We start from the raw sequence: 13642 nt of genomic DNA, 5'->3' as shown, positions 1-13642 counted from the left end.
TTTCTCTCAGCGGTCCGTCTTTTGTGCTCCAATAACTTTCATTCTCTGTTTTTCCCAGTCTTTTCACCCCATAGCCTACTTCCTTGTTTAAAATCTCAACTCAAAAAAAGAAAAAGAAAACCAAAAAAAACATTTCCTTCTCTGTTCTTATTAGTTTATTCGTTGTTCTTATTCGTTCGTTCGATCTTTGACCACGTGTTTCTTCCCCATTTCCTCAAATAGTTTTCACTGCTCAATTTTAAAATGTTTCAACTTTCCCCTGAAGTACTGTATTCTGTCGTATATTATAACACCTTTTTCTTCTTCTTCTTTAAAAGGTTGCTTTCAACTCTCACCAAATCTATTCATCCCAAAAAAAAAATCCATCTCTTACAGCACCTTTTTTCTACATTCCCTAAACTCACCTGCACTCCACCACCCATCCAACGTCCTTAAACGTATTTTGACTCGAAGGTCACAAGAAACTCATTTTGCAATAATTGTTCGTTTCCCATTAATCGTACACTTTCCAAAATCCAATCTCACCCCTCCCCGACAAATCTTCCCCATCACCCCTCCCCTCCAAAATTTCCCCATCACCCCTCTCCTCCAAAACTTCCACATCACCCCTCCCCTCCAAATCTTCCCCATCACCCATCCCTTCCAAATCTTCCCCCTGGCCCCTCCCCTCCAAATCCTCCCAATCACCCATCCCTTTCAAATCTCCCCCCTTGCCCCTTCCCTCCTATACTCCCCCCTAACCCCTCCCCTCATAAACTTCCCCATCACCCCTCCCCTCCTAAACTCCCCCCACACCCTCCCCTCCAAGACTCCCCCTAGCCCCTCCCCTCCAAGACTCCACCCTCACCCCTCCCCTCCAAATCTCTCCCATCCCTTTCAAATCCCTCCCCTTGTCCCTTCCCTCCTAAACTCCCCCCTAACCCCTCCCCTCATAAACTCCCCCCTCGCCCCTCCCCTTCAAATCTCCCCATCCTCATTTCTTCTCCATTTCCCCCCTCACACCCCTCCTCCTCAAAGCGTCCTCCCCGCTTCTTCCCCCTTCCAACTCTCACCTCCATCACCCCCAACCTCCTGCTTCGCTCTTCCCCCTCCTCAAATAACACCTCAATGTGCCTCACCCAATCACCATCAAACCTTTTGTCTGCCCCATCCTTCCCTTTCTCAGAGCTATTCTGAAATATCTGACACACCTTCAACAGCTCTCACGACCTCTTCCTCCTCTTCCACATCTTCCACAACTTGGTACTCCTCCCCCCTGTTCTGTATCCGATGCTCCCCCTTCCTCTTGATTAACGGTATAGACCTCAAACATCCGGGGCCTTCGTTCAAACTTAACTGATCTCTCCATACAGGTTGCTTCTGACAAACCAGACGTGATCTGCTTAACAGAAACTTTCCTCCTTCATGATGTCTCTGATTCCTTAGTATCTCTCCTGGGTTACTCCCTCCTCCGGTATGATAGACCTGAGCCTTGTCCTGGAGGTGGGGTTGCTATCTTTATCAAAAACTCTCTTCCTCACTCGCCCTGCACTGCCCTCTCTCCACCTCACCCCCAAGAATACATCTGGCTACGGCTTCCCCTTCGCTCCAACCTCTTGTTCATATGCGTGCTGTACCGTCCACCAAACAGTGATGACTCCATCTACATCTCGCTGTCTGATAATATGGACCAACTTCTATCGACTCATCCCAACTCTCTCTTCCTCATATGTGGTGATTTCAATTGTCACCATGCCAGTTGGCTGGGTGTGGGTACCTCTCTCACCAGCCATGGCTCCTCAGCAAAGGACTTCTGCGACTCACTGGGACTGACGTGACACAATCTGTCAATTTCCCGACCCGGATCTCAGTCAACGGAGCATCTTCTCTTCTGGACTTGGTTATGACTAACTTCCCTGAAAATGTCTGCTGCTCTTCTTCTGCTCCAATCGGCTCATCTGATCATGTGCTTGTTAAAGTGGACATCTCTCTGACCATTCTCAGGGAGCCTCCTCAGCATCGACGAGTCTGGCATTTCACTCAGGCCAACTGGCACGGTCTTCAAGCAGCCATCAATCATCTGGACTGGTCTCCCAGCTCCACCACCTCTGACATCAACTCATCCAGGGAATTCTTCCAAAGTAAATTGCTCTCTCTCATGCACAGATTTATCCCACCTCGTCTTCAGTTGTCATACCCTTCCTCCCGTCCATGGTACACGTAATCTTGTGGTGAGGCTGTTGCCCAGAAACAACTTGCCTTCATCTCCTGGAAAGCAAATCCAACGGAAGGAAATCTCATTTCCTTTCACAAAGCCCGAAACAAGTGTGTGTCCACCCTTAGGAGAGCCAGGAAACAATATCTCTCCGTTCTCAAGACCGAACTCTTATCTGTCTCCCTCTTCCAAATCCTGGTGGCGGCTGGTCAAATTTGTTTCTGGTGTTTGTTCCCTCTCGATCCCCTCCCTTACCTGAAATGGCTACACAGCTGACTCCGCACGTGAAAAAGCTGAATGTCTCAACTCTGTGTTTGCCTCTAAATATTGTGTCCCAAACCCATCCCTCTCTGTACCCACCCTACCCAGTCGTACTCAGCTGCTCCTGGACTCTGTGTCCTTTCCTCCTGACAAGGTGGAAAAGTTTCTGTCAACCCTCGACTCTGATTCTGCAACTGGACCTGACGGCATCAGCCCACGGGTCCTAAAATCCTGTTCTTCCGCTCTTTCACTCCCTCTCTCTGTTCTCTTCACCCGCTCTTTTGCTCAAGGTCAACTGCCATCTGCTTGGAAATTAGCCAACATCACCGCTTTACACAAAAAACGTGCAAAAACAGATCCTAGCAACTACAGACAAATCAGCCTTCTCCCAATTATCAGCTAAGTCATGGAATCCATCATTGCTTCGGATATGAAATCTTTCCTCTTCTCCAATGGCTTGATCTCTGATCATCAATTTGGTTTCAGACCAGGTCACTCTACTCTGGACATGCTGCTTCTGCTGTCTCAACAATGGACGGAGGTCCTCAATGCCAAACAGGAAATTTAAGCCGTCTCCCTCGACATATCACATGCCTTCGATACGGTCTGGCACCCCGCTCTGCTCACCAAACTCTCCTCCTTTGGTATCCATGGAAATCTCCACGCATGGCTGGCGGACTTCCTCTCTAGTCGTAGTCAACGTGAGGCCCTGAATGGGGTTCTCTCATCTCCTCTTCCTGTTCAGGCTGGAGTTCCCCAAGGCAGTGTTCTGGGCCCTGTGCTTTTTGCGGTCTTCATCAATGATCTCTCCGACTCTCTTGATAATCCTCTCTATCTCTTTGCTGATGACTCCACTCTCTGCCGCTCCATTCCTCATCCCTCAGATCGGCAGTCTGCAGCCTCCTCACTGGACAAAACCTGGAAAAAGCTGGACAAAACCTGGACAAGACCTGGACAAAATCACTGACTGGGCAAACAAGTGGAACATGTCTTTCAATCCTGACAAATCTCACACTCTTACGATGTCTCTCCGAAAAGACCGACTGGACAACCCTCCCATCCACTTTCTGAATAGTCCTCTCCAAGAAGTTCTGTCACTCAAGCTTTTGGGTCTCACTATCTGCCATGATCTTTCCTGGGAAAACCACATTTCAAATCTGACCTCCAAAGCCAGTCGCCGACTGGGCATCCTCCGTCGTGCTAAGTCCTTCCTTGGCACACCTGAGCTCCTCACCACATACAAGGCTTTCATCCGCAGCTCAATGGAATACTGCTCTCCCCTCTGGGCTGGTGCTCCTGCCTCACACCTAGCTCGTTTTCATGCTGTTGAAACCAAAGCGTTCAGAATCATTGGAATCTCCCGTGATGAAGCTACCTCCGAGGGCCTTTCACTTACTCACGGCAGGCAGGTTGGTGGTCTTTCTGTCTTCTACCGGCTCCTCTCCGGCCTTGCTCCTCCAGCTCTCTCTGGGCTCTGTCCCCCAAATATTCCTGAAGGTCGCACAAGATCTGCCTGCAACCCTCTTATGGTTAAACTGCCTAAATCAAGACTCACTGCTCACCTTCACTCTTTCATTCCTCTTTTCTCCCACCTCTGGAACAAACTCCCCCACTCCCTTCAATCCCACTCGTCCCTCCAGGTCTTCAAAACAGCTGTTCACCACCATCTCTTATCTTCCCCCATCCAAAACCTTGATCTTTTCTACCCTCGCTAATTTCACCCCAAATCCTCTTTTTTGAAATACCAACTTCTTTCCTGGAAGTCCTTGGTGTCCTTGTGTTTATACTTCTCCCAACACCCCCCCTTCCCATGCTGCCTCCCCCCAAGCCCTCTCCCTCCCACACATTCCCAATGTCTCTCACAAATGTTGTGTTTATGTGCTTCACCTTCTCTCCTCATCTTGTATACCACTCCCCTTTTTATATACTTTGGTTGTTTGTCTGTTTAATTTGTATGTGTGATAAATGTTAGCTCTTTCACGAACCTCGATTATGTATACAAAAAACAAAAAAAACAAAAAAACACTTTAAATAGGTTTATTTGAAATCTTTAATTTTCACAATGTAATTTACTTGCCATTTAATGATTACAAGATACTTCCTCTTGAGGATCGTGACAATTCATGCGTTGCGTGGAAACTTCCATTTCCAAAATGAATGAGACAGGAGAGGAGTGAGGAGTGAGGAGTTGGAGAGTGAGGAGCGAGGGGTTGGAGAGTGAGGGGCGAGGGGTTGGAGTGAGGGGCGAGAGGTTGGAGAGTGAGGGCGAGGGGTTGGAGAGTGAGGAGCGAGGGGTTGGAGAGTGAGGCGCGAGGGGTTGGAGAGTGAGGAGCGAGGAGTTGGAGAGTGAGGAGCGAGGGGTTGGAGAGTGAGGAGCAAGGAGTTGGAGAGTGAGGGCCGATTGGAGCGAAGAGTGAGGAGCGATTGCAGAGGAGAGTGAGGAGCGATTGGAGAGGAGAGTGAGGAGTGATTGGAGAGGAGAGCGAGGAGCGATTGGAGGGGAGTGTGAGGAATTGGAGAAGAGTGTGAGGGATTGGAGAGGGGTGTGAGGGATTGGAGAGGAGTGTGAGGAGGTATTGGAGAAGGGTGTGAGGAGGAGTGGGATTTGAGAGGCGTGAGGGTGGAGAGAGGAGAGTGTCAGGTGGAGAGGAGTGAGGCGTCACATCTTATGTGAAATAAATAAATTGTGTTCATTACACCATTTCTGGATCTGATGAATTGCCAGTAACCATTTTGTAAAATTTGCAGCATCTAAATCAAGATGTCCAAATGTCACACACGTCCATGCCCATGGGATTCCCACGGGTGACTCCACTAGTATATATATATATATATATATATATATATATATATATATATATATATATATATATATATATATATATATATACACAAAATCGAGAAAACACAGGTGGCAGAGAGCAAGGGCAGATGGACAGACACACAGACAGAGCAAGGCTATTATAGGCCCTCTGGTGAAACCAGTCGGGGTCAAATAAAAAGAAAGGCAATAAAGGTAATAAAATAATTTTTTTTTAAACAGTAGGATGGAGAAACCAAGAAGGGGGGGGGGGGGGGGGGGGGAAAACCTCAAAACTTTACCTCCTATGATGAGTAGTTCCAAAATGTCCGATTCGCCAAGGTAGGCAGCGGCATGGAGAGGTGTCCGCTTCTCATCATCCTTCAAACCCAGAAATCAGAGCGTCATGTCAGATACAAATAAATGATCCAAGGCAAATCACATCAACTTGGTGAACAGATTATGACCTAGACCTAGAGGTAAAGACACTCAACTCTTGGCTGTCTATTGTGAGGTTTGAATCTCGACCCAGCTATAAAATGTCATTCCGGTGTTTCACAGGCAGGGCAATTCATCAATATATATGCCATCCATCCGATGGACGTTAAACTTGGCATCCCGTATGTAAGTATTAGTTGGTGGACATTAACGATCCCATGGTGTCCTTCGCCAAGAGTAGGCGATACATCGCCGCAATCCTGAACAAATTAATAATTCTTGCCCTAACCTACAGAGGGCATTGAATCAGCAGCACAGCCACACCCTTAGCCAATGATGCAACCCACAGCCTTGTGCCGCATATTAAAGAAGAAGGTGCACACATTAGTACAATTATCACAGTCGATATTCTGCGAGCATGTTCGAAAATATAAAATGACTTTGAAGAACGTTCCAAAAGACTCAACAATAAATATTAGCCGATGAGATGAGAACATCCATCTAATGTGTGTGAACACCACTAAGTACCAACCAAACACAAAGTTAATTTTATGTACTGTACTAGAAACATGTGCTCCATTTGGGAGCATTGGGAAGACATTCCCTCCACCCACCCTCGCAGGGTGGAAGGGGGAGGGGCGCCGATTACCCTGGGTACTACCAAAACGTATGAAAAATTTGGTGGAGATCGGGCAAACCGTGTTTTTCCTTCTTCTATGATTATAAGATGTAAATGCATACACACAGACACAGAGAATTGCCTCATAACCACCACCACTGAAGGTGGATGAACGTTGTTTTCACCCCTGTTTGTGAACAGGATATCTCAAAAGGTTGTGGATGGATATGGACAAATTTGCTGTATCTTCTTTTTCTAACAGCCACAATTATTCCCACGCTCTTGTGGGGTTGACCGAGGGAAGATATGCCCAAGTCTTTCACGAATCGGATCGTTCAACTGAGGTGAATGAATGAATTAGTAATTTGGCCATGATGTTCCGGCGATAGCTCGCCGACCCTTCGTGAAGGACACCCTGGGGTCTTTACCGTCCACCAACGGATGCTTGCAGACAGGATGTCTGGTTAATGTCCATCCAAGGGAGGGGACACCTTTATGAATCACCTGCCTGTGAAACACCGGGATGACAGTTTATAGCTGGGTCTGGATTCAAACCCAGGCTAGAAAGCTTAAAGGTGAGTATGCGTACCTCTAGGAGTCTCGGCCATCCTGCCAGCCCTTTGAGTCACTGACTGTACAATGAGGGATACAAGTACATAATATGTAAACAGTGCCTTGCGTCCATCAAAGGCTCGAGCATTGTACAAATCATGGTACGGTAGAGAATTACATGACAGTACGCAGTTAATTTACCAGGTGGTATAAATCAATTCATACAATGCAACACCGATTCCCATTATTCCAACAAAGAAAACCGACATAACACCAAAACTAAGTGCATGTTACACTCCAAGAAGACTGCTTATCCCACAAATTGACTCACCAGTCCATTGACATCTTCCTTCTTGCAAATAAGGGATTGCACTTCCTCTGGGTCCCCATTGAAAATTGCCTGAACCAGCGGTGGCTGAAAAGAAAAAGGTAGAATATGTTTCACACAAAACTCAACGTTCAATTTTCCAAGATCTGCACTCCAGGTAACCATGCCGGTAACAACCCAATAATCAAACCCAATGATCAACGTTGGCTCATCTATCAGGTTTAATTGTAAACAAGAAAGACACTCTTGGATGTAGCGAGACGTCGACCGATATGCCTCAACCCATAGTATTACATCATTACACATACTTGTACCAAGTTTGATTTAAATCCATTCAGCTGCTCTCAACTATCACATTTTTTACCTGGCATGACTGCCCATTGACCTCTGATGCCAAAATCTAATGAGTTCATCATAATATATATTTATACCAAGTTTGGTCAAAATCCAATTACTGGTTCACAAGTTAGCTCGGTAACAGAATAATTTTTAACTAATGGGACACTTGACCTCTTGACCCCATCATATAATCGGTTCATCTTTGCATCATAATACATACTTGTGCCAACTTTGGTCAAAATCCCATCATTCGTTCGCAAGTTATCACGGTAACACGATTTTTACTTAACACGACCTCTGACCTTTGGCCTTTGACCTCATGACCCCAAAATCTAATCAGTTCATCTTTACATCATTAAAAATACCCCGAACAAGTTTGACAGATCCCTTCAGCCATTCTCAAGTTATCACGGCAACGGAAACCTATTACCGACGGACGGACGGATGCACGGACAGCCGGACAAACAACCCAAAAACAGTACCTCCGGCGACTTCATCGGCAGAGTAATAAAAACAACAAGGGCGCTTATTCATTCAATAATAATGTCGCATAGCACAACGGGCCCTTTGACTTTCTCCCCAATCATAAGGAAAGTTCTCAAATATGCAACAAAATGCCATTCAAAGGGAATCGTTTACACCATCAAAAGCATAAATTGCAGATGAGCATTCCCCCATGACTGAGTCCCTGGGTATGTCAAGCATCAACCGAGCAGATCATCCATATCAACCTGAGCTTCAAGGACAGATTCCTGTGCATAAGTAAACCACAATTAAAAGGTAACCAACCCCTTTTCCCCACCACACGGAGCATCAAGACAAAGACACGAAATTCTGGAGAAAAGTAAAATATAAAATACCATAAAAAGGGATCACACAACACGGCTGGAGACAAACCTTCAAGCACACAAGTGCGGCATGTTAATAAGGCTCGTATTTACGGTGGTCCAGAGGCCGACCACGAGACCAACCTTGGCCGCTCGTCCACGCACACAAAAAGCAATGGATCTCGGAGCATCCGGCTAAATGCAACAAACGACTTGGACGTGTGAGTGTACAAGGACTTGCGCATCAATCGGGGCACACCTGAACAACGAGTGAGGGCGAGGAATGAATGAATGAATGAATGATCGTTTTAAGGCCATTTTCCCCGCTAGAGCAGGGGTTAGCCTTGCGGGTCCCATGACAATCATGGTTCCCTGTTTGAGGCAATGTTTTTATGGCAGGATGTCCTTCCTGACGCCAACCCTTGATCACACTCTTACGATGTGCAGGGATACGGTGTACCTATTCTAAATCGGGGTACACACCGTGATCATTCATCCCAGCAACCTGGTACTCAATTTGCCGACCTCGGAAGGATGACAGGCTGAGTCAACCCCCCTGGCGTTAATTCAGCGATCGACCGGGATTCAAACCCAGGATCCTAGGATCCCAAGCCGGCACCCTAACCGCTAAGCCAACACCAGGCTAACCAGGCAAGGGTGGACCAGTAATTCGGAGTGCCAGTCTGAGCACGGCAAATCAGTGAGAGAGGAAAAAGACAACGAGCTAAACCTTGCGAGAGCGGTGCAACACACATCACGGCACTGGTAGAACATTGCCAAGCCAAAATAAATTCACAGGTAAGTAGGACCAGTAGAACTCATCCCACAGAGTGGACCATGTTGGGTTCACTTCCCAAACACAAATGATTCGTGAATTAAGAAAACCAGATGGCTCGTGTGGATGGCATGAAAGGAAGCAACACGAGTGTGGGTTGCAGTGTAAAAGTGGAGGCCTTCTGCGGAGAGGCCCCAGTGGGGGTGAAACAGTATTTAAACACAGTAATGTTCAGGTAAAGAAAATATCAGGTTAACAAAATCAATCAAAGTCAATTTTTGTTTTTTTTAGTCTCTGTAGAATTTACAGCAAACTCATCATGCCATCTATGCCAAATAAAAATGGAGGCACGTTAAAAAAAACAGGGGCAGTTTCACCAACTGAACACAACGAGAGCATTAGACTCGTGTTGGTTAAACAAACCAAGGGACCTCTGGATGGAGATTTTACCTTTGTGTATGAGCATCACTATCACCGGTAAGTGCGTAGGCTATGCGGTGTACCGTTTTAGGTGTGGATGGGCTGGGCCGTGGCAGGGTGAACATGTATAGTGGGACATCTTCTCCCTCATCAAGAACGACCACGCGCACACGTTTCATGGCGTTACCATAAAGGTTCTGCTTCGGATCCACAGTCGCACATCCTAAACTCAGCTGTAAAGGCTTTCTGGGCATTTCTCCAAACCAAGGCACATCTCACCCAACGTAGGGTCAGCAAACCAGCAAAGACCTTTGGTGACCTTGGTCATATCCAGATGGCCTTCTTGGCAAAGGTGCCCAGTGCAGGACATTCAGCATTCCACAAGTTGTCAAGGAGTCATATTGGTCTCGCATCATTGGTGCAACCCCCCAGTTCTGACAACATTCAAACAAGTCCAACAATACCCATGCTCAGCGTGTTCAGTCTCATCCCATCCAGGTAACATCCGAGGAATTCAAACTGCATCGTTCTGATTAGAAAAAGCCATGAGGAGGAGCACAGACGAACTATCATACACGTGCAGCAGGAATAGGGAAAAAGACCCTAAATGAGGGTATCTGAGAGCGCGGCACGGTTAGTACAGCATTGGGAGTGGCTAGATGTGTCATTTGCAGGAAGTTGTGAGTTTTCAAGGAGCCAGTGCATGGTCCAACACGCCCACGCGGGGAGGCAGATGAGGGGAGGGTAAGGGGGAGTGGACACGTGTGTGCCTAGGAAACTTTGCCTATGTTGGGAGTTGGAAGGGTGGGCTTCCAACCCCAACTGTATGGATGTAGAAATTCCACCCAATGACTCCCACATGGAAACACAACGATTGCCAAAAAGCAGCTAAACACAACAAAAATAAAAAAGCGAGTGAAGGAACGACCATTATACAATACTGTAGACCTACAGGATCTCCCGTGGCACGTACAGTCAGAGAAACAGCAACGCTCCCAAATGATACAATGCATTTGGGAGCGAGTCAGAGAGGGGCGCAGCCCCCATTCTACTTTGTACATACATTTGTAGATAAACATCCACAAAACCATGGTGAACATCTGTCCAGGCTTGTGAGGGCAATTCTTTGGAATCAAAGCAAGAAAACTAGCCCCCCGCCACCCGGCTGTTCCACTTGGCTTCCGCGGAGCCTCCAGAAAGCAAGACTTTCCTTTTACTCACGTGATGTGCAAGGCCTGGAAGGGTTCGAATTTTCCAAATTAGTGGAAAAGGGATCAAACAGATATACAACCTCGTGGATGGGGTAACTTCCTCAAAGATCAGGGATTTTTTTGACTTTAGAAAACACAATGAATAACTTACTTAAAGAGGAGGATATTGATAAAGTGATAAATAGTGATAAAGGATATGATAAAGTGAAAAAGGATTCAAAAAATGAATTACAACTCAGTTTGTATGAAAATAAATAAGTAAAATTGAATGTACCACTTCGTGCCGTTCAAATTTCGAAACAAAACCTGCTAAACTGACGAGAGCTTTTCAAAAATCAAAATCTATATTTTACCAAAAATAACAAAAAAAAAACACAAACATTGTTAGAAACCTCTTCCATGGCACGGAATTTTTCACCAACTAGACTTGATAAAGACTCATCCCTCAAAGGAACAAAAAGCTGTTTATGCTACAAATTAAAAGAAATCAATGGGATGGAATTAATGATTCAAACACCAGAAAGTTTTCAAACATTCAAACTTCTCAAAAAAGAAACACAAAAACAAAACAGTAATTGCTTCCTCTTCCCATCAGAAGCAAACCAAGCGACTGCAACGATGCAGAGGGCTCTATCGATATGATAGCTATACCCGGGATAATACTGAAGGGGGATTTATTTATTTTTATTAATTAAATAACATATGATACAATGACGTTTTCACCGTAACTTCTGAATAAAGTGCGTCTTTTATGTTACCCACATGGATTTTTTCGTTGTTGTGTGTTTCATATCTCTGTTTTGAAGAGCGTGAACTTTATCAATTTGTATCTTTGTATTTGTTGGGGTGCAGGAATGGGGCTCGAGAAAAACGACCAAAAGTTAGAACTAATGTTAGGTTTAAAAGAAAATCAGTTGTGAATAATGTATAATGGATTGCCATTTTAGCTTACACTTACAATACCACCGACGATGGCGGTCACAAACAACAGCATCGTAAAAACATAAATCCCTTTTTATTCTGCCATGAATCCCCCCCATATTTTTTTTTTTTTTTTTTTGGATACAAGATCGAGGCTCGTGTAAGGGATCGCACATCAAACATACATTAGCACATTAAACACAAAATACATAAACGGACACATAAAACAATAAAGGGAGGGAGAGACAAGATGGGGAGAGAGAGGGAAGCACACAAGCACAACAGTAGAGAACAGGGACATCGAGAGATCTGTGGAAGGGAGAGAAACTGATTGACAGATGTTAATGTTCGGTGTCTTTCGGGTGTCGTAGAAAGCAGAAATTTGCCGTGCCGACGGCCATCGAAGCCGGAACTCCGGGAAAAATCACAGAACTGTCAGAAAGCATCTGAACAAACACGTCGGGACTCGGGAGCAAAGAAAAGCCCGTGCTCGACTATTTGAGCAACCATGGGCACTGTGGAAACAAAGATTACCACGCGTTTATTCATGCGAGAAGCCGCTTTTACATTATCCAAAGCGATTACCGTTTTTTTTTTTGTTTTTTTTTTTATTATTCATGTTTAAGTGTCAAAAAAAAAAAACACAAATTCACCATCAAATAATAGACAGGCCACCCGAAAAGAATATCTGGTCAGGTGGCCCAGCGAACCACCAAAAAATAAATAAATAATATACTTTTACATAACAATAAAAAAAACAATAAATATGTTTATGTTTTATATATTTATTTTATATAAATAAATATATAAAATATAAATTTTGCTTGACCCCTGGAATCTTCACCGATTTCCCCAAAAGTCTATACTAGATACCGATATGTTTAATGAAGAACGAGTTTTGGGGTGAAGGCCACCAGTGTCGATCTGCGTTGGCACACTGGTAAAATAATGGATGAAAGAACAGGACGTCGATCGAGGTATGCTAACCGCCGTGGGAAGTTTCGGGTGTTAACTCTTCATCTGAGCTGAAACCAAAGAGCGATTTTGCTCCGACGGTTAACGTCAAAAATTCAGCTTATTTTTGCTTCCCACTGCGGTTAAATACCTCAATAGCAATCCTGTTCATTTCATCCATGACCAATTCTAGATATAACAGACTGCAGCTATTTGCATGGTGATGAAGAAGAACCACTCAATGATGAATTGTGTTACATTAAGGTAATCCACTAATCACACAAGAAAATCCCCAATTATAGCAATCTTTACTGGCCTGAATAAAGTTTTGTATCTATTCCTTAGCACACCATCATCAGTATGTCAGTCATCCATCCTCTCTTCGAGCTCTTCCATGAAGTCAGATGTGTGCACGAGTGTGTGTACAGATGTGCATTTATGTGTATGTATCCAGAGTGCGAGCAAGGTCCTGAGAAATAGACATTTTCACACTCAGCTTTGATGGCAGAGTGATGTTTGATGGGTAAAAAGCAATAATAACAAAAGTAACTAGAACTGCCACTTCCCACAACCCCACTTTCATTGGTAATGCTTTGATACAACCCCGCTTTCAATGGACATGCTTTGATACAACCCCGCTTTCAATGGACATGCCTTGATACAACCCCGCTTTGATACAACCCCGCTTTGATACAACCCCGCTTTGATACAACCCCGCTTTGATACAACCCCGCTTTATACATCCCCGCCTTCATACAGCCCAGCCTTCATTGGACATGCTTTGATACAACCCCACTTTGATAGAACCTTGCTTTGACACAGCCACGCCTTCATGCGGCCCCGCCTTCATGAAGACCCGCCTTCATGCAGCCCCGCATTCATTGGACATGCCTTGATACAACCCCACGTTGATAGAACCTCGCTTTCATACGGCCCCGCCTTCATGCAGACCCACCTTCATTGAGCCCCGCCTTCATTGAGCCCAGTCTTCATACGGCCCCGC

General features: G+C 45.3%; 1 protein-coding gene across 2 annotated transcripts in view; it reads right to left on the bottom strand.

Moving 5' to 3' along the window:
• Positions 1 to 13642, bottom strand: part of LOC137429591 (serine/threonine-protein phosphatase 6 regulatory ankyrin repeat subunit C) — a 237591-nt gene that overhangs the window by 178713 nt on the left and 45236 nt on the right. Inside the window, exons 1-3 of one of the 2 annotated variants that reach the window (XM_078779598.1) lie at positions 9637 to 9932; positions 7196 to 7279; positions 5558 to 5636 (exon numbers count right to left, since the gene is read on the bottom strand). In XM_078779598.1, coding sequence (XP_078635724.1) covers positions 5558 to 5636; positions 7196 to 7279; positions 9637 to 9807 — 334 coding nt within the window. In that variant the 5' untranslated portion in view covers positions 9808 to 9932. Of the gene's footprint in view, positions 1 to 5557; positions 5637 to 7195; positions 7280 to 9636; positions 9933 to 13642 lie in introns of those variants that run through there. The other variant, XM_078779599.1, reaches the window with a different exon arrangement.

Source organism: Myxine glutinosa, chromosome 6, assembly GCF_964187855.1.
Source record: "Myxine glutinosa chromosome 6, kmMyxGlut1.1, whole genome shotgun sequence".
NCBI lineage: Eukaryota > Metazoa > Chordata > Myxini > Myxiniformes > Myxinidae > Myxine > Myxine glutinosa.
This window is presented reverse-complemented; position numbering and strand designations above follow the sequence as displayed.